The 26,162-nt window shown below is 49.4% G+C and overlaps 1 protein-coding gene across 2 annotated transcripts; it reads left to right on the forward strand.

The window, feature by feature from the left end:
- Nucleotides 1–1,053: 1,053 nt before the first annotated feature.
- PLA2G4D (phospholipase A2 group IVD) lies at nt 1,054–26,162 on the forward strand. Of its 2 annotated transcripts, XM_007120518.4 has the most exons (20): nt 1,054–1,187; nt 4,400–4,472; nt 4,663–4,799; nt 5,593–5,724; nt 6,393–6,433; nt 6,838–6,880; nt 7,915–7,978; nt 8,313–8,449; nt 9,421–9,531; nt 9,657–9,694; nt 9,872–10,007; nt 10,322–10,458; nt 11,648–11,870; nt 17,839–17,956; nt 18,350–18,487; nt 18,704–18,811; nt 18,959–19,150; nt 19,428–19,594; nt 20,235–20,421; nt 21,528–26,162. In XM_007120518.4, the coding sequence occupies exons 1-20, from the start codon at nt 1,143–1,145 to the stop codon at nt 21,752–21,754; spliced, it is 2,454 nt and encodes an 817-aa protein (XP_007120580.2). In that variant the 5' UTR covers nt 1,054–1,142; the 3' UTR covers nt 21,755–26,162. The 2 variants fall into 2 exon arrangements, with proteins under 2 accessions (XP_007120580.2, XP_054944270.1); XM_055088295.1 differs by lacking the exon at nt 6,838–6,880 and having other exon boundaries at nt 8,318–8,449.

Below are 26,162 nucleotides of genomic sequence, written 5' to 3' on the forward strand. Positions count from 1 at the left end.
CAGCCCATGGCGGCCACCAATGACCAGGGCATTCCTGGTGGGTGGGCTCCAGGCTGGGTTGAGCCCACTCCGGGGTGGAGGTAGAGCTTTCAGTCTAGAGAGTGTAATCCTGGGCTCTGCTACTCACCAGCCAGGGACTTTGTGCGTTGCTTCATCTGTGACCCACTTTGGAATAAGTTGTTCTTTACAGTGTTCTACATTTTTAAAAGTATTGATATTTCTCATTCAAATGATTTTTCATAGACTATTATTAATGTTCTTTTCTGGCTGATTCTGTAATAATACATTTTAGATCCATTTGTAATAGGTTAACATTAATTCAGTTTCACTTGCCTCAAAAAACAAATCATTATGTTCAGTTATATAACGAACTGACAGTAAAATGACTGAGTTCATGGCATTTCAGGAGAACATTTCATGTTGTGCATACTGAATAGTTTAAACAGGTGACTTCACAAAGCTTTTTTCTGTAATATTCATAATCTAAGAGTTTCCTGATTGGTCTCTTACCTTTACTACAAAGTTTGTCACTCAATTTTAACAGAAATCCTCTAAATTCCTAGGACCAGCCACACGAAAGGAGTGAGAGGCCTAGAGCCAGAGTCCAGAGGCCCCTGGGTCTCCAGAGTCTGCTCAGAGCCCGCCCCTGAGGCCGCCCTATTATTACTCCCAGGCTCCTGGCTGCTCATCTGCTCTCAGGCGCTCAGCCCTCCTCCCCCAGAGGCTGGCCTGGCTCAGAGGGCAGAGGGCAGGGTGGGGCCAGAGCTAGGAAACCCCTGCAGCCCAGCCCCAGCCTCAGGGGAACCAGCTTCCTGCCTCCGGTCCGGCACTTGACTTCCCCCTGCCTTGTATCCTGACAGCCCAGGTCTGGAAGCAGTGCTCCACCTGCAGGTCCTGGAGCCTTGCCAGAAGTTTCTGGAAAAGCTAGTTGATTCAGCCTCCAGGGGAAGAGGAGAAGGTGCTGAGCTGAGGGAGTGACCTGGAGGTGGGGCCCCGGCTATTGATAGGATGATAGGATCGTGGCTCCTCAGAGGCTGGCAGGTTCCCAGTCAGTCCCATTCCATCCGAGTAGTCTCTGCCAGCCAGCCAGGGAGCTGTCATCTTGGAGGGAGCTGGGCCTGGAGTGGAGCCAAAGGTTTGGCATGGAGAGAATGACACCTAGGGGACCACCTGGCCATCCTCACCAGGTAATAATGTCACTGAGCCTGTCGGCATCACTCGGGGCAGGGCCTGGAGCTAGAGTGCGTTCTAACAAGCTTGATATAGCTGAAACCAAGGTGATTCTGGTCTCTGGGGAGGGGCTGGGTCCCAGACCTGGAGTCTCTGCCTAGGCAGAGGCTGGAGGCGGGAGGCAGACGGTGAGGGAATGGGATGGGGAGCGGGTGGGATGGACAGTTAGCATCCATAGAATCTAGGGCCCGGGAGACCAGAGTAAGGAGCATCATCTCAGCCTGACTCAGAGGCTCCAACCTCCCCGCACTGTCCTACTGCGGGTCACTGGGTGCCAGCAGGGAGAAAAGGCAGCCTGCTCCCTTTACTCCCCCAGCTGAAGACCTCATGGTTATAGATCCTCTGGACCCCGCTCAATCTCCCTCGAGCTATATCCTCCGTGATGGGCAGAGACCAGCACTGAGCCACGGAGGATGGAGGAGGCCCCGGGGCTCCTGTGCAGGGGCAGAGGGTGGCAGGGACTCTCAGCAGAGAGGCACTTCCAGGATGCTACAGGAAGCTGGGTGCAGGCGCCCTGCTTGAGACCCCTCCGTGTGCATCCAGGGTCAGTCCTCAATGGAGGCAGTATTCCAGGTGGCAGGATCTTTCAACAGGGAAGGTGAAGCCCCAGAGCCCTCAGGAGAAAAGAATCCTACTAGTTAACACATTAGTTGGCTCAATAATCCTATTTGTCTAAAACAAATCTATGAAATTCTAATGTTTAGATATCCATGGGGCAGGGGATGAGAGTTGCATGCTTTTACAAAGAAGCAAAGTCCTAAGAGTGTAGAACCACAAAGGGGTTGTGAGCTCTGGCCTTGAAGACCTGGGTTTAAATCCTAACTATATCACCTAAATAACTCTGTGACCTCGCACAAGTCAACTTTGCTATGCCTCAATTCTCTCACCTGTAAAATGGGAGGAAATGAGAGAACTATCGTATGAGGGTGTCAGGAGGATAAATAGAGTTTGAAAATGTAATATGCTTAGTATAGCACCTAGAAACATAACAAGCACTTAATAAATAGTAAGTAATAAGAGCAATTATCTAGAAACTGCTTACTTTTTTTTTTTAGCCGCTCCGCGGCATGTGGGATCTTCCCGGACCGGGGCACAAACCCGTGTTCCCCGTATCGGCAGGCGGACTCTCAACCCCTGCGCCACCAGGGAAGCCTGAGAAACTGCTTACTTTTCGCTAAGCATTCTACAGGCATTAACACATTTCAGCCTCAGAACACTGTGTCAGGTTGATACTATTATTTGTCCCGCTACAATGAGGAAACAGAGGCACCAGGAAGTTTAGTGACTTGTCCAGGCTCACACAGCAAGTAAGCAGAGGACCAGGGTTTAGATCCGGACAAGCTGTCTGGGATCCTGCCTTGACCACTCTGCTCTTCTGCCCCAGCAATGGCCAGTCATTATAGTGATTGTCACAGCCCATCCTCCAGGTGTTCTGTGTTAGTGACACTCTTAGAGGTGAGGAGAATGGGGTTCCATCTTAGGAAAAATATCCTCCAGGAAACGGTGGGCTTTGTGAAGTTGAGAGGCTCTCAGTGACCAGAGCGGGAAATGGGCAGCAACGCCCAGTCTGGGTATATGGTGGCTGGCTGGAAAGTGAGCAATTGGGGGCGATTCTTAGTAGCCCCAAGTGGCTTTAGAGCAGCCCACAGGCTGTGGCCCTGAGGATCGGGGTGTGAGCTGGGGTGCAGTTTGGCTGCCTCTGCCTCATCCTGGCCTGGAGTGGGCATTGAACCACAACTCCTCACAGGAACCCAGGTCCCAGCCAGCACCATCTCTGTGATGGGCGGTGATGGAATCTGGGTGTGGGGAGGAAACGGAGCCAGGTGCCTAAAACGACACTAAATCCCTGTCAACTACAACCTCTGGCTTAAGGCCTGTGGATGTCACTAGCACTGATCCCCAAGAAGGGAGAAATGAGCCTACCTTGCTGGGAGGGTCACGTGTGCTCTGCCAGAGAGCTGACAAGGATGACAAAGACACTTAGCAAGAAGCCACAAGACAGGGATGATGTGGGGACACAGGGTAGCAGGTCGGGGCAAGGGCACAAGCCTGATTGGCTTTGCTGTGGCCCGTTGTCCTTTAAGCTTCTCTGTGGGGCATGGAGAGCCGGTGCCGCGGACACTGAGCCAGCCCCTGGCAGGTAGCACCTGTGCAGAGCAGAGACGGTTCCTGGTGGGAGTCTAGACTTTCAGATCACACGCACAGAAGTGGGACTGGTCGTCTGAGGGTGCAGAGCAGGAAAGAGCTTTGGTTTCATCGCAGCGCTGTCTCCCAGCCATGCAAGGCCGAATGTCCACCATGCAAGCACGGTGCTGTCTCTGCCTCAGATCACAGGGCCTTATCATAAGAAACGTGTGCAGGGTGCCCAGAAAAATCTATTCAGCGGGGCCTCAGGAAGAGCAGAAACCCAAGGGCCCCCTGGATCCCAGCAGGTGCCAAGGACCTCAGCAGCAGGGGTTTGAGATACCCGGCCCACCGCCCCGGGCGCTGTCCCAGCAGGATTCAGCCACGTCCCCCCTGCCCTCTGCTTTTCCTCCTGCCACCTACTACTGATCGTCTTCCTGGTCCCTCCGAGCTTCTGCCCACTCCGTTTCTTCTTCCACCTTATTGGGCTTGCCTGTGGGCTGATGTGGCCTCGCCAGCATCTTAATAACTTTCACCCCCTGCTCACGGTAACAGCCTGATGCTCTTGGAGTTTCCCGATTCACACCCAAGAGACGGTTTGTACCTGAGGCCATCACGGAGCACTGGACTCCCCAGAGCTCAGCGTCCTGGAGTCCCGTGCCCACTTCCTGTCCAGAGGCCGGGGGAACTCCTGGCAGCAGGGTCCCATGCTTCACCAAGGGGCTGCCCTCCCTGTGAGCTCTGGGGGTGGCTGACCCCAAACTGACATGTCCAGTGTGGTGGCCGTTCCTTGGCCCTCTGTTTCCTGCTTTCTTTACTATACTGTGCAATCCTGTCCCTGAAGGGAGGGCGTCCCACAAATTCTACCGCCATTCCCTGACTGCTGTGGCCCAGGACCATGGCCCTAGGGACAGTGATGGGCAAAGGCTGTTTGGCCCCAGAATGCCTGGCAGCGTCAGCGAGCAGCATCTCAGGAGAAGCCTCGGCACCAACTGGGGGGCCTCGTAACTGAGCAGGAGGGACTCTGTGGCCTATTTCTCTCCAGGGGGAGACCTCTGCCTGCTGGCAGCTCACCGTGAGGGTCCTGGAGGCGAGGAGCCTGGGCTGGGCTGACCTCTGTGAGTAACTGTGTCCTGGGCCCCAGGGGTGTGGAGAGGACCAGGTCCTACGGGGAAGGCCCAGTGCCTTGGGGCTGGGCTGGGCTGGGCTGCCCGGAGTGGCTGCAGGGGTCTTGGGAGGAACCTGGTGAGGCCCCTGGAGAGGGGTGTGAGGAATTCTCTCTCACAACGGTTCTCTTGATGTTGGCAGTGGGCGAGGCAGACCCCTATGTGATCCTACAGCTGCCAACCGCACCTGGAACAAAGTTTAAGACCAAAACAGTCACCAACTCCAGTCATCCTGTGTGGAACGAGACTTTCACTTTCCTGATCCAAAGTCAGGTCAAGGTAAAGGCCAGAGGACCCCTGGCCACCCCCCTGAGGATAGGCTGTACCCCACACTGGGAAGGTTCCTGGGGTAGAGTACACCTTCCTCCGGAGCTCAGGCAGAGAAACTGGGGAAGGGGGTGTCTTTGTGCCCCAGCCTGGATGTGCTGTGTGTGGGAGAATGTGTGAACGGCAAGCTACTGGTCCTCCCTAAACCCATCTATGGAGTGGAGGCAGCAAGAGCCCTCCTGCTTGGGTTGTTTGAGGTTAAATGCGATCACGCACAGAGGACTCCCAGTATAGTGCCTGGTACCTACCAGGCCTTAGGCAACCAGCAAAGCAGGGGTGGGGTTGGGCTGGGGAAACTTCAAAAGAGGTGTTTTGTTCTGTTTTTTTTGCGGTACGTGGGCCTCTCACTGCTGTGGCCTCTCCCGTTGCGGGGCACAGGCTCCGGACGCGCAGGCTCAGCGACCATGGCTCACGGGCCTAGCCGCTCCGTGGCATGTGGGATCTTCCCGGACCGGGGCACGATCCCGCGTCCCCTGCATCGGCAGGCAGACTCTCAACCACTGCGCCACCAGGGAAGCCCAAAAGAGTTTTCTTTTTTATAAAAACAAAAATTAGCAGGGGGGAATTAGGAACTTTGCTGGATTTCCTTTTACCACTTCTAGGTTTTACCAGTATTTTTATTTTGAAGTACAAAGTGCAGTGGCATAATAATCTTTTCCGGCCCTCAGCATCAAGTGAGGATTCAACAGGTGTGAGCCACACTATGTGTTAATAACGTGCTTCGTTGCTGTTCTCGGGTCCTTAGAATGTTCTGGAGCTGAGCATCTATGACAAGGATGCCATCAAGAAGGACGACGCCTGCTTCAAGGTTCTCTGTGATGTCTCTGAAGTCCTCCCTGGCAGGTTGCTCCGGAAGACCTTCTCCCTGCATCCCCAGGTGGGTGGAGGTTCCCGCCAGCCCCACCTCTCAGCTCCAGGCTGAGGAAGTGGCACATTTTCTCCCGTCTGTTGGGATGCCGTTGGGTTGAACTCCTTTGCAGGAAGATGGAAGGCCCACCCAGAGATATTTACATTTTCATAGGAAAGGAGGAGGTTAACTTGACTGTTACTGGCTGAATCACTTAAGGGAGGAATTCTAGTCATCTACGGGGAAGGAAGGTCTTGGGTGATGGCAAACCTCCTCATGTGCCACAAAACACAGCTCTGTGTGACCGACTCTTGGGCGGGGGGGGGAGTGGCTCACCATTCTTGCTTACTGCCTCTGACCCTCTCATGGTGCCCAAGACCTGGAGGGAGGGCAGAGTTCTGGGATTGGTCCCCCTCGAGAGGAAGATGAAATGGGCCCCGGGCCTCTTCAAGCCTCCTTTGGTCTGTGCTCCTCATCTTCCCCTTCAGCCTTGCCAGGCAGGGATCTAGCTAGCTGTGGGTAACTTGGGCAGGTAGCCCATCTTTCCCTAAGACTCGATTTCCTCATCTGTAAAACGGGAAGGGTTGTAACACCGTGCCTCCCTTAGAGGCTGCTCGGGATGATGAGATACATAAAGGAGCTGTGTCACCTCTAAAGACAGGTGTGCATGTTGACAACTTGCTCATCTTTAATTTCAGGGACCGGAGGAGCTGGACGTGGAGTTCCTGATGGAGAAAACGTGAGTAATACCACACAGCTCAGGGGGTGTCTCAGGACCCAGGCTTTCCTTAGGAAAATGCCTTTGACCCAGATCTTCCCATTGGTCTTTCCAGCCCAGATTTGCTGTTCCTCATCTCCTACCCCTGCCGGTCAGGTTGGGGGAACCCTCAGAGAAATGAGGAGAGGAAGGCTGGTGTTTTGTCTGCCATGCTCTCCCTCTCTCTCTCCTCACCTTTCACTCTCTCCTCACCTTCACTCTTCAGAAGCATCTCCCCACACCCTGGATCATACCCAGGACGTAGAGAACCCTCAGTGTCACCCAGGGAGGCCCCACCTGGGTGCAGCCTGGCTGGGAGGGGGCACAGCAGTGCAGGAAGCCTTTGTCTTTGCAAGGCCGGACTCTGGATGGTTTGATTTTTCCAGGTCAGGCTGCCCAGAAAACCTCATCACCAACAACGTGCTTGTGGTAACCACCTTCCCCAGGCCTGTGGGGTGGGGTGCGCTAAGGGAGAGGCCCCAGAGCAGACACTGGGGTAGGGGCGGGGCTGCCTGGCAGGTGGGCTGCAAGGGACAAGGCAAGGACAGGGCTTTGCAGTAAGACCAGTCCACCTCCCTGCTAGGTGGTCACCTGGGGCTGCAGTCTGGCCTCGGAGGGGCCTGGGGCTAAAGGGAACTCAGAGAGAGGGGAGGCTGGGGCTCTGCTGAGAGGAATTCTGGCCCAAGGCAGGAGGGTTGAGGAAACACTGGGGGAATTTTAGGCATTTCCTGATGGTGTTTAGTTCTGTGTGATGACTTCATAGTTCTTAGCCCTGAAGGGGGCGAGGAAGTCTCTTGCAGGCCAGGCCAGCAGGCTCAGGTTACAGTGTGGTGTGCTTCCAGTCAGGGAGCTTTGAGATAGGATCAGGGGTCAATCAGCTTCTCCTCGGGACAATGGAGGGTCAGCTCTCCTAAAGCATAGCGAGCTCACGAAGCTGCAGTGGACAGGAATGGGTGGTGAGCGAGGATTAGAAACTTTCTACTCAAAGGAACACCCTCAACGAGCAACACAGGCATGACCTGGGAGCTAGGCCAGGCCCTGCATATAGTAAGGCAGCTGGCGTTCAAAACTGAAGCAGGCATCCACCCTTGGGGTCCTACGAGTGCCTGTTTGATGGACTAGTATTACTTTTTCAAATACACCTTAAAATAGCCACACCTATGGCAGCTGCCTTTTATCTGAGGTGATGGAGACCAGCTGGCATGTTGATGATCTCAGCAGTTCTAAGGGAGAGGGTAAGCGGCCAGAGCTGAGTGGGCTGCAGGCATCAGCTGGCACGCATTACAGAGAGACTGTAGCAGGCTCACTTGGCAAGTCGGTCAACGGGAGGACTGGTCCTACCCTGGACCCTACTTCTGGTTCTACGTGTGGTGGATTTGGGACAGGGGGCTCAGGGGGTGAGGTTGAGGGGAGACCTCAGCTTCCCCTGCGGAGCCCCCTGCCCATGATGTGATCTGCCCCAGGCCCGAGAACTGTCATGCCTGGATATCCATCTGGACAGCGCGGGGAGCACAGCCGAGGCTGCAGGTGAGACCTGCTCAGGATGAGGTCTGGCCTCTGCCTGGAGTGTGGAGGGCTGCTGGGTGTGGCTGGGGAACCTGTTCAGCAGGAGGCTGCCCACACAGCGCAAGGGCAACTGGTCCCCTCTGGGCAGGAGAGTCCCCCTGACCTGGGGGAAGGCCTGTCGCCGGAGGTGGGAGTTCCATGGGGGATGTGGGGAGAGCCCTTTGCAGAATGCTGTTTGCCATGGTCCAGCCACCCGGCCTCCCCATGTCTTGGGCAGTACTGCCGGTTTCCTGGATCCTAGCTGGGGTTCTGGGCTCTTGTTTCCCTTGTGCTAACCTGTCCACTCTCTCCCTAGATCAGGATGAGCTGGAACTGGAGCTGGTGCTGAAGGGCTCATATGAGGACACACAGACATCTGCCCTGGGAACAGCCTCTGCCTTCCGCTTCCACTACATGGCGGCCCAAGAGGCAGAGCTGAGTGGGTGCCTAAGGGTATGTTTTGGCTCTGGAGCTCCCCTGCCGACCCCAGCCTTGGACCAGCTCCACCTGCTGCAGACTTCTCTCTGGCCGTCCTCCTGCTAAGGCCATGGCCCTGTGGCCTTGTCAGCCTCCCCCAGTTAGGCACCATGCCCTTGGCAGACAGGGAGGGTCACCAGGGGCCTCGCGTGGGCACGGGGGGCTGCTGTGCCACGTCAGTCTTTGTTTGAAGTCTTCAATGGCTCCTCCGATAATGCTCCTAGAATAAAATCCCATGTCTGCGTCCCTAGGCCCTGCATAACCTGGCCCCTGCGCACCTCTGCTGCCTCATTTTCTTCCATGCTCCCCCTCATTCACGATGCTCCAGCCATATTTATCTCTTCTTGCTTTTCCAACACACCAGGTGCTTTCCCTGTCCTCCTGCGGCTCCCTCCAAGGCAGCCTGCTCCTCTTCCTCCTCCTCCTCCTCCTCCTTTAGATCTCAGCTCAAATGGCCTCTCTTCAGAGGCCCTCCTTGACCCCCCATCTTAAACAGATTCTACATACCCCACCTTTGGTTACTCTATCACATCACCCTGCTTATTTCCTTTACAATACTTACTAACGTCAGTTCGTTACCTGTTTCTTTATATGTTCATGCACATGACTCAGAATAATAAATAAACACATATCAGCTATTAATACACTAAATAAATATAAGCTATGCTTATTATTTTTTATTGAAGTTTAGTTGATTTATAATATTATGTTAGTTTCAGGTGTATAGCAAAGTGATTCGGTTAGCTATTATTATTTTTGTAATTATTAGTAATTGTAATTATTTTAATTGCAATAATTGTAAATACTGTAATTATTTTTGTATTATCAGGGAGGGCCTGTGTCCAGATCGCTGTCTAGATACTCAGTAGGGATTTGTTGAGTGAGTGAATGGATGAATGAATTTTCTTTCCAGACCTCTAAAAGCAATGAATGAATTTTCTTTCCAGACCTCTAAAAGCAATGTCTGGAACTCAGGCAACTCAGTTGGGCACCTCACTATGCCCCTGAGGTCCTTGGCCATGGGGAAGGAGGTGACAGTTGACGTTCCTGCTACGAATGTAAGTGGTCTCAGCTGGATGGGAATAAAGCTGGTGAGAATAAAGACCCCAAGGCCCCCAGGGGATACCCACACTCCCTTCAGGGTCTAGGACATTCTGAGTGGTGTCTCTTGTTTTGATTTCAGGCCCCAGGAGTGAAGCTGCAGCTCAAGGCTGAGAGCTGGTAAGGGACATTCATATCTGTGGGGGACAGGGGTAGTCATGGGGCTGGGGAGTATGTGGAAAGTGTGGTCCTGGGGGTTGGGAGCAAGGAGTTTATTTGGCAGTTATTGTGGGCTCGACCAGCCAGTAGCTGAGCTATGCAGGTGCCCCCTGACCCTTGGATCCTCCACTTCCCCAGCCCGAAGGAGCTGGCTGTGCATCTGGGCTTTGATTTGTGTGCGGAGGAGAAAGCCTTCCTGAGCAGGAGGAAGCAGGTGGTGGCCAAGGCCCTGAAGCAGGCCTTGCAGCTGGACAGAGACCTACAGGAAGATGAGGTTTGTGGGGGAAGGGGGATGTGGGTACAGATACCTTGCACTTGCCTTAAGGGGTTACCTGATTGCTATGCCCTCTCCAGATACTCCAGTCAGCAGAGACTGGGGAGTGGGCATATGTGGGGAGATGTGGGGCATGGGGAAGCTCTCTTTGGGGATCTGTCCAAGACTGAGAGCTGTCATTTGCTGGGGAGGAGCCGGGCGCTAGCTCTAACCCTGACTCCTTCAGGCTCTGACCTCGAGGTCCCTTCCCTAGAGGCAGGAGGCAGCTCCATCCCTGTCCTTGTTAAGCCAAACCGTGTCTGTGTGCAACCCAGGTCCCCGTCGTGGGCATCATGGCCACAGGAGGAGGTGCCCGGGCCATGACCTCTCTCTATGGCCACCTGTTGGCCCTGCAGAAGCTGGGCCTTCTGGACTGTGTGACCTACTTCAGCGGCATCTCGGGCTCTACATGGTGAGGGCCCATGGGACTTGGAAGAGCAGCGATGATCAGGCCCCAAGGGGAAATGGAGTGGACATCAGAGGGACCCTCTAAGTGGGTGTGAGCAGTATGTTCTGATGGGTGCCAAGTGACTTTCTCAAAAGGGAGGAAACGGACATTCAGAGTTCCTGCCATGAGCGAGGCATTGCAGGACATCCATTCCATGCTACTGATCTAGAAGGATCTGGGTTTGAGTTTCTGCAACACTACTTACTGGCTAGGTGACTTTGAGCAACTTATTTCCTCTGATTCTTAGTCGACTCATCTCCAAAGTGGGGGAAATAATAGTACATACTCCATAGGACCGGAGTGGGACAGCCCAAGTAAAGCACTTAACATGTCTGACACGTACCAGGAGCTCCAAATTGGTAGCTTTTTTTCCTTTAATTGTCGTTGCCTCATTTAATCCTCACAACACTCTCTGGGGTCGTTTCTCTTATTGTATAGTATAGATGAGGAAACTGGGGTCAAGAGATGCTATTTTACCTAAAGACAACATTGCCACCCTATGCTCCACTCTGCCTATGACGAAGTGGAACTTTTCACTATTAGAGATTCATTCCTTTGAGTCTTATCGAAGTGTGACTTTAAGGAGTAAAAGAGGAGTAAACCCCTCAGAGTTTAGGTGACAGCTGTTGACAAGCAGAGTCTTAAAGGGCTTCAGGACGGATCTATAAAGATGGGAGTAGGGGTCTACAGCTGTGCTGTACAATACAGTAGCCACTAGTCACGTGTGGTTATTGACCACTTGAAATGTGGCTAGTCCAAACTCAGACGTGTTATAAATATAAAATGCACAGTGAATTCTGAAAAAACAGTTTGAAAAGAATATTTATATTAATTTTCATATCGATTACACACTGAAATGATAATTTTAGATACTGAATTAAATGAAATATACTGTTAAAATTAATTTTTCAGATTTTTTTTACTTTTTGAAAATGTAGTTACTACGAAAATTTAAATTACATATGTGGCTCACATTCTATTTATATTGGACAGTACGGATCAAGAAGGAGAGAATGCCCTGAGGCAGTTTCCAGATAGGTGGGGTTTTGGCAGCGGAGCCACGTGTTGGGAGAAGTCGGAGGGTGGAAGTTGGAGTTGCAGCGACCCAAGCTGGGCCTTGACCTCAGACTGTAATGTCCCTTTGTTCTCTCAGGACAATGGCCCATCTGTATGGGGATCCTGAGTGGTCGCAGAGGGACCTGAAGGGACCCATCGGACACGCCCGGGAGCACCTGGCCAAGAGCAAGCTAGAGGCCTTCTCTCCTGCGCGCCTGGCGAGCTACCATGGGGAGCTGGAGCAACGGGCTGAGCAGGGCCACCCCACGACCTTTGTGGACCTGTGGGGTCTGGTGCTGGAGTTCGCGCTGCACGGACAGGTAGGGCCCCTGCGCATGCGAGGCGGAGCCTGTGTACAAGGGTGAGGGCTGGGACAGCCTTGTAACTAGCTGACGCGCGCATGCGCATTTCCTGCTGGGTAAGAGGCCAGTGGTTAAAGGATGTGGGAAATGCTGTACTTCCTTGTCTGTCAACTTTGGGATGCCGACAGTTTGAATCAGGTTATTCTTCAATTGATTGCCATGAAACAGAAATTTCTGGGTCTCCCAAGAGCTAGGGACCAATGTCAAAGTCAGTTAAGCATCGTGTTTAAGAGTCCGTGAGGTTTTGGGAACAGCTTTCATTTTATTTTATTTATACTGTAATATGAAATGTATTTTTCTTCATCTTCATGGTAGTGTTAAAAGCACAGACTCTGGAGCCAGATTTCCTAGATTCTAATCCCAGTGCCTCTTACTAGCTATGTGTCCTTAGGCAAACTACTTAACCTCTCTGTGCCTCAGTTTTTTTCATCTGTGCAATGAGGAGAATAGTACTTACCACATAGGGTTGCTGTGAGCACTCAGTGGTGCCTTGGCATAGAGTAAGCATTAAGTGTTAGCTATTCTATTTCTTTACTATTATCCTAACACCATTCAGACAAAACTGAGCAAATAAATTTTTTATGCCTTGCTTCTTTAAGGAAAACTTAGTAAGTTAATTGCTGAATCTTGCATTAACTGATGTAATTATTAAAATCAGGGATTTTTTTCATATTGTTGTTTTACCACATATAGTTATCTGAACAAAGCTTCTTTTAAAGCATTTGAAACAGCTAAAACACAGAAAGTATTTTTAACATGTATAACAAAAAAGTAAACTATCAAATATATTAGCAGAGGAAAGATTCTTACCTTTCTTATCTTTGGATATCAGGTGTTGGACCAAGAATGATTAGCATGTAAACTATCCAAAAGTGAATTTGTTTTAACTTTTTTCTTTGAATTTTATTCTTGTTGGCAAGCACAGTGCTACTTGGAAATTACCAACCATTCTTGTTTTTTAGTTATTAGTTTAAAAATATTTATTATAAAATATTAATATTAAATATTTATCACAATAATCTTCAGACTTAAGAAAATGCATAAAGCATGAAGAATAATATAAGGAATATGCATGATCTCACCAATCAGCCTAAGAAGTGAAATATTACAGAAAGAGCCAAAGCCCCCCCTGTGGATCCCCCCTTCAGTCCCATTTCCCTCCCACCCCCAGAGGTAACCACCATCCTGAATTTAGTTTTATCAGCACATACATATCTGCAATCTGTACACTTTATAATATTATATAAAACATATTTTATAAACCTTTATTATATACTTTATTAGATATACGTTTATTACACATACTTTTATTAAAAATATATATCCTTAAGAAAAATGTAATATTATTTGTACAATGGTTTTGTACAAGTCTCCTATTGCCCATGTGTTAGAGATTCTCTAAGCCTTGAAGATAGATAGCCAGTAGTGGAATTGTTAGGCCATTGGGTAGTGTATCTTCAACTTTTCTAGCTATTGACAAGTTGTTCTCCAAAAAGGTTGTATTAATTCACACTCCCACCACCAGTGTATCATAGTTTCTTTTTCTCTACATTCTCTTCACACTTTTAAATGTTTGTTCATTTTATGGGTGTGAAAGGAAATTTTATTGTAGTTTTCCATTTCCTTGGTTTTTAGTGAGAGTGAGCATATTTTCAAGTATATTTGTCATTGGGACATCCTCTTTTTTTTTTAATGCTATTTATTTATTTATTTAATTTATTTATTTTTGGCTGCGTTGGGTCTTTGTTGCTGTGCGCGGGCTTTCTCTAGTTGCAGCAAGCGGGGGCTACTCTTCGTTGAGGTGTGCAGGCTTCTCACTGTGGTGGCTTCCCTTGTTGAGGAGCACGGGCTCTAGGTGCGTGGGCTTTAGTAGTTGTGGCACACGGGCTCAGTAGTTGTGGCTCGCGGACTCTAGATCTAGCACAGCCTCAGTAGTTGTGGTGCACGGGCTTAGTTGCTCCGCGGCATGTGGGATCTTCCTGGACCAGGGCTTGAACCCGTGTCCTCTGCATTGGCAGGCAGATTCTTTTTTTTTTTTTTTTGCGGTACGCGGGCCTCTCACTGTTGTGGCCCTGCGTCGGCAGGCAGACTCTCAACCACTGCGCCACCAGGGAAGCCCTGGCAGGCAGATTCTTAACCACTGGGCCACGTTGGATGAATTACCTACTCAAATCCTTTTCTATTTTTCTACTTAATTCATCTTTTTAATATTATAGGAATTCTTTATAAATTCAGGGTATTAATCATTTATCAGTTCTAATAAACTTTGATGCATACTTTTAATATAATTCAATGTATCATTCTTTTCCTTTATGGTTTGTACTTTTAGCGTTTCATTGAGAAATCTTTCCCTCCCCTAAAGTTATAAAATATCCTTCTATATATTCTTATAAAAGTTTTAAAGATTTCTTTTTCACAATTAGGGCTTTAATCCACCCAGAATTTATCTTCAGGTATTATGTGAGTAGGAATTCAATTTTATTTTTTTCCATATGGATAGCAAACTTTCCCAGTATCACTTATTGATTTTTTTCCCACTGATCTGCATTGCTACTTCTGTCATGTGTCAGCATGTGTCAGCATGAATCTATAATAACTCATACACTCATGGGACTTTTCCTGAGTTCTCTATTCCATTCTTTTTTTTTTAATAAATTCATTTATTTTATTTATTTATTTTTGGCTGCTTTGGGTCTTCATTGCTGCGCATAGGGTTTCTCTAGTTGCGGCAAGCAGGGGCTACTCTTTGCTGCGGCAGCGGGCTTTTCATTGCGGTGGCTTCTTGTTGCGGAGCATGGGCTATAGGCGCGCAGGCTTCAGTAGTTGTGGCACGTGGGCTCAGTAGTTGTGGCTTGCGGGCTCTAGAGCACAGGCTCAGTAGTTGTGGTGCACCGGCTTAGTTGCTCTGTGGCATGTGGTATCTTCCCAGACCAGGGCTCGAACCTGTGTCCCCTGCATTGGCAGGCGGATTCTTAGCCAATAGGGAGTCCCTCTATTCCATTCTAATGGGGATCATTCTCTATCCCTGTGCCAATCCTGCCCTGGCTTAGTTACTACCTTTGGGATAAATCTCAGTTTCTGATAGGGCAAATTTACCCCCATCTGCCACCTTGGTTCTCAGAATTATCTTGGCCACTTTTGGCCCTTTGCCGTTCTATTTACATAATAGAATCAGTTAGTCAAGTTTCATGATAAATATTGTTGGGATCTTTGTCGAAATGGCATGGAATTTATAAAACCAACATAATTACTTGAAATGTTTTTATTTTATTAATATATTCCATGTATTCTTTGGATCTACTGTTTAAGTTCATGTTTGGTTTTGAGGGTGCTGTGTTTTATTAACTGACTCTTCTGCCTGGCGGCAACAATTAATTACTATAGAGTGGGGGAATCTTGTTTTAACAGTTCACTTTATGAGGTGCTAGAAAATGCAATTTGATCCTAGGCTATAAAGAAGACATATTTAATTACATTTGATCCTCCAGTAATGACTTAATACATGGTTTTATGTACACAGTTTGTAGTCATTTTAAAAAAGAAAAACTTAATTAGTTTTTTAAATTATTGTTCACAAGAATAAAAATCCTTTTATCGAACAACAATGCATTCTTTAAAATGAGTACCCATGCAGTTTAAAAAATTTTGTCACAATGTGAAAGCTTTGCAAATTTTGTTTCTTTTTTTTCTTAGTCATCATGCTTTATCTCTTAAAGCTCACATTTTTAAAATAATTCTTTACTGAGAAAAATTTAATGTTGATTTCAAATTTGCTTTAGATAAAAATAAGTATTTATTATCTCTATACTATACTGAGCTACAGTACCAAAAGTCATTTTAAGTCGTCAGAAAATATAACTCCATATATAACAAATCACAATTTCATTAATACTAAGTATTATTAGAGAAATATTATACCCTGAAACTTAGAACAACTTACTTAGTCTATATACTTTTATAATATTCAGTTTTTATAAAAACCCACTTATAAAATACACCTATTGTAATCAGTGCTTCTCAAATTATCTCTTTGAAACTTTGTTTTTACTCTCTTGCTGGCAAGCACTGAAAGGCTTAGAAGCTGCTCACCATTCTTCAAGGAGAAACTATAGTTTTTCTCTCATCTTTTCCTGAGTTAAAAAGGTCTTACATATTTTTCTTCAACTCTGGACAAAAGGTTTTATGTACACTTTAGTGCCACCCTGTGCAAGACCCAGATCACACTGACACACCACCAACTGCACCCAGCTCCCACACTCCAGGTGGGACCCTTGAGTCATCAGAGTGGTGTTCTGCAGGGTTGGGGACCCTCATTTGGAAACTGGGAGTGGGGGGGATGGGTAGAGATCCAGAGACTTGCCATGACTTACTGGTGAGCTATTAAAAGGAAAAGGAATACTGGGCACTGTTTCAGTTGATAGAGAGGTGTGCTGACCCTTCTCCAAGGCTTCCCCAGGGCAGAAATTGCATCTGTAGTAAAAGATTGTACACGTCAAAAGAGCAGGCAAACAGGATTCCTAAATAAAAGACTTTGAGAAGGGAAATCACAGGTATTCATCAAGCCCCCTCCCTCCTCAGCACACATACATACTCACACCCACAGGACTAACTTGTAAATATAACAAATCCTCAGTGCCAGGCCGCTTGAGCCGTATTTGGAGAATTTCCTGTGGATTCCCCATAACTCAAGTCATATTGGGTGCCACTGAAGAACTGGAGGAAAAGATGACTGTGACCTGAGAGCTCTCACTGTGTGACAGAGGGCTGCCAGCGGAAGGGAAGCACACCAGGTGTGCTGAGGCTTTGTCATGGGTGCGGTAGCCGGACTCCTTGTTGGATGGACTAGGCTAGAGTCCTGGGATGCACATCTGCCTGATCATCAGAATCACCTGGGGAGATTTTAAAAAGACAAATTCCTAAGTGGCTTCTGATGATTCTCAGAAGAGACCCAGTAATCTGTATATTTAACTCTAAGTAAATCTGATGATAAAGGTTGATATGGCAGGGTGGGAACCTCCTAGGTCTAGCTGCTGAGTGGGGTGCCTTCCAGCTCAGAGAGCCTAAGAGAGAGGTGGTGCATTCATGGTACACATACTGCTCCATGAGAAACAACCCAGGGCCTGTGGCAGCAGGATCCTTCCCCAGGTGGGTTTCCAGCCGGTCACCACCATTAACCTTGCTGAGGCTTGAGATGAACCCTATTTGCATTTCTGGTCTGGGATAGAAGGAGACCTTTCTGTTCCCCTAGAATTCAGTGAGGCTCTGTGGAGGCTTCCCCAAAAGGCAAGCCAGAGTCCTTGACAGACTTTGGAGTTCTATTGGAGGGAAAATTAGAAACAAAAGGCAAGGACAAATAGTGGGGGACAACTTTGTACTGTGCAAAGCAGGGAAGGGGGAGATGAGGAGGAGGCGAGGATGTCAGGAGAGTGTTTGGCAGGGGCTGAAACTTGAACTGGTCCAGGTGAACCTAGAAGGGGCAGCCCATCCCCTGGCAAAGCTTACAGTGTACACTGAAGGGGGATTTCTGAGTCCTTGCTGGAAAGCAGCGTGTGTGTGTGTGTGTGTGTGTGTGTGTGTGTGTGTGTGTGTGTCCGTGTGCGCGCCTTTGGGTCTGTGCATCAGGGTCCATGTACCCCCCATGCTTCAACCCATAAAGATGGGCCACTGGAACCACAGGATGCAGGGGTGGGTGTCGCTGTTGACACTGTGGTCCCTGTGAGCAGTGCTCTCTGCAGATACGCAGTGCACAGCCCTACGTGGAGACCCTGCATGTGGAGCCGGTCAGAACGTGGGGGCAGGAGCGGGAACAGGATCATGTACCCACCCATGCCACCCAGACCCCGATGCTCTTCACCCCCAGTCTTTGCTCCCACTCTGCCTCCAGGGTGCTCCCAACCTTACTTTGGCCCTCACGCCCCCACCCCAGGTGATGGATCAGAAGCTGTCAGGACAGAGAGCTGCGCTGGAGCGGGGCCAGAACCCTCTGCCCCTCTACTTGAGCCTCAATGTCAAAAAGAACAATCTGCAGACCCTGGACTTCAAGGGTACAGTCCTCAGTCCTGTCCACTCCACCCTCCAACACACACACACACACACACACACGCACACGCACACGCACACGCATGCACACCTCCTTTGCACCCTGAGGGCCCCCAGAGAATTCACACAGGAAACTCCTGCACAGATGGCCAGCCTTCTGGAAGGATGGTGGTTCTGATGGGCTGATGAGGCAGCCAGCAGAGCTCGCCGTCCTGGGGCAGGGCTGTGGTGGTGAGGATGTAGACAAGGGGCTGGGTGGGGGAGAGGTCAGCTCAACAGTCAGCCGGGCGGGGAGGAGGCGGAGGCCTGCTGGGGGCAGTGTCTTTGGCCCTTGTCAGAGCTGGGGCTCCCCCAGCCCACTGTCCTCTCATTCCTGCCTTTCCCTCCCGGCCCCTCAGAGTGGGTCGAGTTCTCCCCCTATGAGGTTGGGTTCCTGAAGTACGGCGCCTTCATCCCCTCTGAGCTCTTCGGCTCGGAGTTCTTCATGGGGCGGCTGATGAGGAGGATCCCTGAGTCCCGAATCTGCTTCCTGGAAGGTGAGCGGTCATCACTCTGAATGCCCTGTACCCAGGTCTGGGCAGAGGACCCGGGGAGGACAGATATTGAGCTGGGGGGAAGGGCCATTGCAGAGGCAGCCCGCTCCCCCTCCTATTCTCCATCTGCACTCAAGGGTGGGGACCACTGGCTTCCAAGTGATGGGGGGCAGGGCGCTGAGGCCTGAGGCTGACCTCTCTTGGGAGTTTGACCTTCAGGTATCTGGAGCAACATTTTCTCCCTGAACTTGCTGGATGCCTGGTATGACCTCACCAGCTCCAGTGACACCTGGAAGCAGCACATCAAGGACAAGCTCAGGAACCTGGGTAGGAAAGGGAGGCACTGAGGGGAGCCTGTGGTGAAGCCGCTTCCCCTTCAGATGCTACAGGGTCGGTGGGGGAGACTGTTGGGGGAGGGAGGGCCAGACATTTCCAGACCCCTCAATGGACCAATGTCTGCTTCTCTGGGCTCAGAGGAACCCCCTCCCTCCTCGGGGACCTCCTCAGGGCCGGAGGCCTTGTGGCTCCAGCCTGGAACAGCGCTGGCCCAGACATTGAAGGGCTTCCTGACGAGAAGACCACTCTACCAGCGCAGCTCCAACTTCCTCCAGGGCCTCCAGCTGCACCAGGACTACTGTGCCCAGAAAGACTTCTCCACCTGGGCAGGTAAGGGCCACTGCCACGTGTCCCCAGGTATCAAGGTTGGGCTCCTGGGTGGAGATGGACCATGGCTGGGGCTGGCAGAGGCCTGGGGGGGTGGGTCCCAGCATCCACTTCTGGGGTGTGGCTTGGAGGAGGTCTTGGGAAGGGCTGGGGTGGCACTTGCATTCAGGGAGTGACACCAGGGGTTAGAAGGGGACGTGGAGGCGAATGCAGTATAAGGGGTGGGTGGATGATCTGTGTTGGAGTGGCTGCCCCTGACTATTGCTACCTCTCCCGTCAGACTGCCAGGTAGTTTCCTCCGCCGGCCAGCTGACCCCACAGGAGCCCCAGCTCTGCTTGGTGGATGCCGGCTTCTACCTCAACACCAGCTGTCCCTCCATGTTCCGGCCAGGCCGCAGGCTGGACCTCATACTATCCTTCGACTACTCTCTATCCTCGCCCTTTGAGGTGCTGCTGGTCACCCCATGGGAACCCCAGACCCTTCGCCCACCCAGGCCACGCTTCAGGGGCGAGCAGCAGGGCCATTGGCCTAGACCTTCTGGGTCCCCAGGGGGAGGGAGAGATGACAGGCTGTGACTCAAAGGCTCCTGCCAGGGTTGGGAAGGGCTGTGGAGGTGCTGGGGCCCTGGACTCCCAAGAACGGTAGACAGGGAGGAAGATCGCCATGGCCACCCCAGTAGGAACCGCTGGACAGAGCTAGGAGGAGAGCCTGGCCTGTCCACATCCATCCACCCAGGGACCTCCCTGGGGACTCTGGGGAGGGGGGTGGGTAGGGCTGTGAGACAGGAGTGGGTCCCCTACCGAGGCCCTCGAGGCTCTGAGATTGAATTTCCCAGAAACAGCAATCCCAAATGGGGTGCTAGATCTGTACCCCACCTACAGATTTTAGCCAAACAATACTGCAGACCACCGGGATCCTTTGCTTCCCTCTGAGGCACTGTGTAGCTTGACTGGGCCCCGAACAGGACAGAATCAGGTTGTCTTGAGCCGTCCGTTTGGGCTGGAGCTGTCCTAGCATCTTCTAGAGTGCTGACCTGGGATGACTGGGAAGTAGCCATTGCTCTCTGAGCCCCCTCTGCCCCGCCAGGTGCTGCAGCAGACAGAGCTAGACTTCCGGGCCCGGGGGCTGCCGTTCCCCCGTGTGGAGCCCAGCCCTCAGGACCGACTCCAGCCCCGGGAGTGCTACCTCTTCTCAGACCCTACCTGCCCTGATGCCCCTGTCCTGCTTCACTTCCCGCTGGTAAACGCCTCCTTCAAGGACCACTCAGCCCCAGGTGAGGCAGCCCCCCCTTCCTAACAGCCTGGAAGGCTGGTCCCTCAGAGGCACCGCTCTGGGCCCTCCCAGTGCCCCTGCAGCCAGCTGGGGGAGGAGTCTCAAGGCTAGTCCCACCCAGTCTGGGACGTGGCAATACCCTGGCCTGTTGTGAATGCCCAGATCCCTGCAGAGGCCCTCCACCTGCAAAGCCACTGGGCTGGTGTCCTCTTTGTCATGGCCCCAGGCTCCTTTGGCCTCCCCCTCCCAATGCCCGTTGCTACAACTGGGCTCTGCTCCCCCGCTCTATGGCAGGGGCCACATATGGGAATCCCTGCAGTGTCACTGTCCACCACTACTACGCACCACACTGTTGGAGGACTTCCTAAGGACCCCCCAGGCTGGACAGCCAGAAGAGAGAGGCCCCGTTCACCTCTCTCTCAGATTCCCCTGAACCTGTCTGGGGTCACAATTGGCCTCTCTGTCATTCTACCGCAGACCATCTGGGGTCCTTTCTCAGGGAGCTGGGCCTCTTCTCCAGGGCCCCCGAGATCTGAACTCTCATCCCATTCCTTCTAATCCTCGCCTCCCACCAACTGGTCAGACTTTTATCCCCTTTTGATGGGAAAGCCTAATTCTGCCTTTGTGCAATCTTCTGGCTTTCTAGTTCCTGCCATAATTCCAAACCTTCCAGCTCTACTCTTAACATGCTCAGCCCGCATCTTGGAATTCTCTCTCTCTCAACAAAGACTGTTTCTTGCAAAGCAAAAGCTCTTTGGTTTTCAGACGCTTGCTTCCATCATGAGTTTTAAGAATCCACTCACTAACCTAAAGGACTTTGTTTTTCTGCTGCTTCCGCCTTACCCCTGGGGGTGAGGTGGATACCAGGGGGGGCCTGAACAGTGGAAGATGTGTAATGCTGTGAGAAAATGTGGGAAGCAGCACACGCTTCATATCTCAAAATAGCATCCTGCCATCCACAGTTATAGTTCTGGGCAAAGGACACGGGGCTGGGAGGAACCCCTTCAGTGGGGAGCAGCTCACCCCTGTGTCCAGACACCAGGAGCCGTTCTGCCAGCTGTGGAGGCCTCTGGGGCCTGAGCCTAACCCCCTTCCATCCCTGGACAGGTGTCCAGCGCAGCCCCGCGGAGCTCCCAGCCGGCCAGGTGGATCTCACCACGGTCACGTCCCCCTATTCCATGTTCAACATGACCTACAAGGAGGAAGACTTTGACTGCCTGCTGCAGCTCAGTGACTACAACGTACGGAACAGCCAGGGCACCATCCTGAAGGCTTTGAGGACCTCTCTGAGGCACCGGGCCCCGGGGGCCAGGTCTCCAGGGCCACAGACTTGAGACTTCTCGGGGTCCCCAAGATTTGAGGGCCACACGCTGATCCTGGGGGCTGGGGGCTTAACCCCCCTGCAGTGGGTACAGCCATGGCCCTCACGGGGCTGGAGTTCCTGGGCTGTCCCAGGCCTGGGCCGCCTCTGCGGCTGGTCTCACCGCCCAGAGGGGCTGTGTCCCACCCAGAGTTCTCCCTCACCTTCATAGCTGGTTTAGGAGGAGCTGACAACAAACTCCTTACCAAGCCAGCATATAGAACAGCTGGTTCGACCAAACATTTACGCATAGTTCTTTTCACGCCTGAACAGAATGGATTTGAGGTGCAAACTGGAGGTGCCAGACCAGGAGTGGGGACAGGCAGGGCAGGGGAGGGCCTGGAAGGTGGCTCCAGGTATCAGGAAGCACAGTACGTCCTGACAGGCTCCCCTTACTGCCTCGGCTCCTCCTCCTCTTATACTATTTTTACGCAACTTTAGTGAGATATAATCCACATGCCATATAATTCATCCATCTAAAGTATGCAATTCAGTGGCTTTTACTATATATTCAGAGTTGTGAAAGCACTGCCACAATCAATTTGAGAACATTTTCATTAACCCAAAAAGGAACCCCTCATCCCTTAACTGTCAACCTCAAACCACACCCACCCCAGCCCTAGGCAACCACTAATCTACTTTCTGTTTCTTTAGATTTGCTTATTTTGGACATTTCATATAAATGGAATCATAGAATATGTGGCCTTTTGTGTCTGGTTTCTTTCACTTAGCATTAATATTTTCAGGATTCATCCATGATGTAGCAGGTATCAGTACTTCATCCCTTTTATGGCTGTGTAATACTCCATTGTATAGATATACCACACTTTATTCATGAGTTGATGGACATTTGGATTGTTTCTGCTATTTTTGGTTATTATGAATAATGCTGCTATGAACATTCATATATTTTTTTTGTGTGGACAATGTTTTTAATTCTCTTGCATGTACACCTAGGAGTGAAATTGCTGGGTCATATGGTAATTCTTTGCTTAATCTTTTGAGGAACTGCCAGACTGTTTTCCAAAGTATCTGCACCATTTTACATTCCTGTCAGCATTGTATGAGTGTTCCACTTTCTCCACCTCTTTGCCACCTCTTGTTATTGTCTGTCTTTTTTATTATAACTATCCTAGTGTGTGTGAAGTGGTATCTTGTATGCGTTTCCATAATGTTGATGTTAAGGATCTTTTCACATATTTATTGGCCTTTTGTATATCTTCTTCTTTTTTAAAAAAAATTAATGTATGTATTTATTTATTTATTTTTGGCTGCGCTGGTTATTCATTGCTGTGCGCGGGCTTTTCTCTAGTTACAGTGAGCGGGGGCTACTCTTCGTTGCAGTGTGCAGGCTTCTCATTGCAATGGCTTCTCTTGTTGTGGAGCATGGGCTCTAGGCATGCGGGCTTCAGTAGTTGTGGCACGTGGGCTCAGTAGTTGTGGCTCGTGGGCTCTAGAGCGCAGGCTCAGTAGTTGTGGTGCACGGGCTTAGTTGCTCCACGGCATGTGGGATCTTCCTAGACCAGGACTTGAACCCGTGTCCCCTGAATTGGCAGGTGGATTCTTTTTTTTTTTTAACATCTTTATTGGAGTATAATTGCTTTTCAATGGTATGTTAGTTTCTGCTTTACAACAAAGTGAATCAGTTATACATATACATATGTTCCCATATCTCTTCCCTCTTGCGTCTCCCTCCCTCTCACCCTCCCTATCCCACCCCTCTAGATGCAGGTGGATTCTTAACCACTGTGCCACCAGGGAAGTCCCTGTATATCTTCTTTAGAGAAATATCTATTCAGACCTTTTGCCCATTTTAATTGGATTATTTGTCTTTTTGTGGAATTGAAAAAGTTCTTTATATGTTCTCTGATCTGATGTATGATTTGCAAAGTTTTTCTCCCAGTCTGTGAGTTGTCTTTTCACTTTCTTGATGATATACTCTGAAGCCCGGAAGTTTCTGATTTTGATGGTTCCCAGTTTATTTAAATTTTCTTTTGCTGCTTGTGCTTTTGATGTCGTATTTAAGAAGCCATTGCCTAATCCAAGATCATGAAGATTTACACCTATGCTTTCTTCTAAGGGTTTTATCGTTTTAGCTCTTACATTTAGGTCTTCCATCATTTTGAGTTAACATTTGTATATGTGTGAAGTAGGGGTTCAACTTCATTCTTTTGCAAGTGAATATCCAGTTCTTCCAGCCATTTGTTGAAAAGGCTGTTCTTTTCCCATTGAATTGTCTTGACGCCTTCGTTGAAAATCAGTTAGCTGTAAATGTGAGCGTTTATTTCTGGACTCTGATTCTATTTCATTGATCTATTTGTCTATCCTTATGCTCATATCACAGCGTCTTGATTACGGTAGCTTTGTAGTAAGTTTTGAAATCAGGAAGTGTGAGTCCTCCAACTTTGTTCTTCCTTTTCAAGATTGTTTTGGCTATTCAGGGTCCCTTGAATTTCCATATGAATATTAGGGTTAGCTTGTCAATTTGTGCAAAGAAGATAGCTGGGGATTTTGATGGAGATTGAATTGAATCTATAGATGAATTTGGGGGGCACTGCATCTTAATTTTAAGTTTTCCAATTCATGAACATGTGCTGTCTTTACATTTATTTAGGTCTTTAATTTCCTTCTACAGTGTTTTGTAGTTTTCAGTGAGCAAGTCTTACACTTGTTTTGTTAAGTTTATTCCTAAGTATTTTATTCTCTTTAATGCTATTATCATTTGAGTTCTTTTCTTAATTTTCTTTTTGAATTGCTCATTTCTATTATAAAGAAATAAAATTGATGCTTCTGTATATTAATCCTGCATCCTGTAATCTTGCTGAACTTGTTTAATAGCTCTAATAGTTTTCTCTTTTTTGACTCCTTAAGATTCTCTACATATAAGATCATGTCACCTGCAAACAGAGATGGTTTTACTTCTTTATTTCTGCTCCAAATGCCATTTATTTCTTTTTCTTTTCCTGACTAGAACAGTATAATGTTGAATAGAAGTGGCAAGAGCAGACATACTTGTCTTGTACATAATATTGGAAGGAAAGCATTTTTTCTTAGATGCTCTTTAGCAGGCTGAGGTAGTTCCCTTCTATTCCTAGCTCCTTTAGTGTTTTTTTATCATGCAAGGTGTTGAATTTTGTCAAATGCTTTTTCTGTGTCTATTGAGACAAAGATATTTTTCCCCCTTTGTTCTTTAATGTGCTCTGTGGCAATAATGGATTTTTTGGATGTTAAACCAACTTGGCACTACTGGAATAAATCCCACTTGGTCATGGTATATAATCCAGTTTATGTATTGCTACTATACTCACTTATGGTCTCCCACACTCAAAGGGGACACACACACACAAACTCACATACAACTCTGGCTGCCCTGGCACCAGGTAGGTGTCACAGTGACAGACCGTGGCCCTCATCTGATGACCTCTCCTCAGGACATCCTTCCCTCTGTCTCTCATGTATTTGGCTTTATTTTGATTCTACAATTTCTCCATTTTATCACAAACTCTTATTCTTCAGTGATGTTGATGACGGTATCTACTGGCTTGAGTAGGAAAAAACACTCCAGTTTCTCCTTTATTTCTCACACAGAACACCTCTGACACTTCTGGTCACCAAATGAGTGGGGCTTTCTTCCACACCAAGCGATTCTCTGCAACACCAGCTGGGTGTCCTACAATTCACCTCAATTCTGACGCTATCTACCTGGAGTTAGCATCAGATCACAGGTTAAGGGATCATCAGCCCCATGAGACTGCGTCCGCTTCACATGTCAATTGCAAGTCCCAGGTTGTTATCTGTATTTCTGGCTAGCCAGCTATAAGTCAGGGTTCCCATGACCCCTTTCTTGGATTCAATAATTAGCTAGAATGGCTTACAGGATACAGGGAAACACGTTTACCAGTTTATTCGATACAGATGAACAGCCTGAAGAAGGATATAGGGTGAGGTTTGGAAGGGTCCCAAGTGCAGGAGCTTCTGTCTCCGTAGAGTTGGGTGTGTGTGTGTGTGCAAGCCCCTACATTGCAGTGGAAAGAGAATGCTTTTACAGAGAGGAAAAGGAAGCTGGGAGGGCTCTAGTAAACAGAGTCCATGGCTTTTCATTGGCTGAGTCCTTGCCAGGAAAGGAGTCTTTCTTCTTCCTTTTGGTCTCTGCTCGTTATAGTGCATGAGAACACCCCCTTCTGGCCTCCCGACTCTACCTGAGGTTTCTGTTTATTAATTTTTTTACACTGTAAATCACCTCACACAAGCCCAAATCCTACAACAAAGCCCTCCTACCTCCTACTTACTGAGACACTCCATGGTTCCCCACAGTGTACTTTCCTGAGTTCTGTGAGTCATCCTAGGTCTCCTTGGTTGCAACAAGTACCAATAAACTCAAA

This window comes from Physeter macrocephalus, chromosome 11 (genome assembly GCF_002837175.3).
Source record: "Physeter macrocephalus isolate SW-GA chromosome 11, ASM283717v5, whole genome shotgun sequence".
NCBI classification, from domain to species: Eukaryota; Metazoa; Chordata; class Mammalia; order Artiodactyla; family Physeteridae; genus Physeter; species Physeter macrocephalus.

Coding starts and splice junctions, on each gene's coding strand:
- PLA2G4D (XM_007120518.4), top strand. CDS start 1,143: ATGGAGAGAATGACACCTAGGGGACCACCTGGCCATCCTCACCAG. Junction 18,488..18,703: donor CCGAATCTGCTTCCTGGAAG/GTGAGCGGTCAT, acceptor TTTGACCTTCAG/GTATCTGGAGCAACATTTTC. Junction 20,422..21,527: donor CAAGGACCACTCAGCCCCAG/GTGAGGCAGCCC, acceptor ATCCCTGGACAG/GTGTCCAGCGCAGCCCCGCG.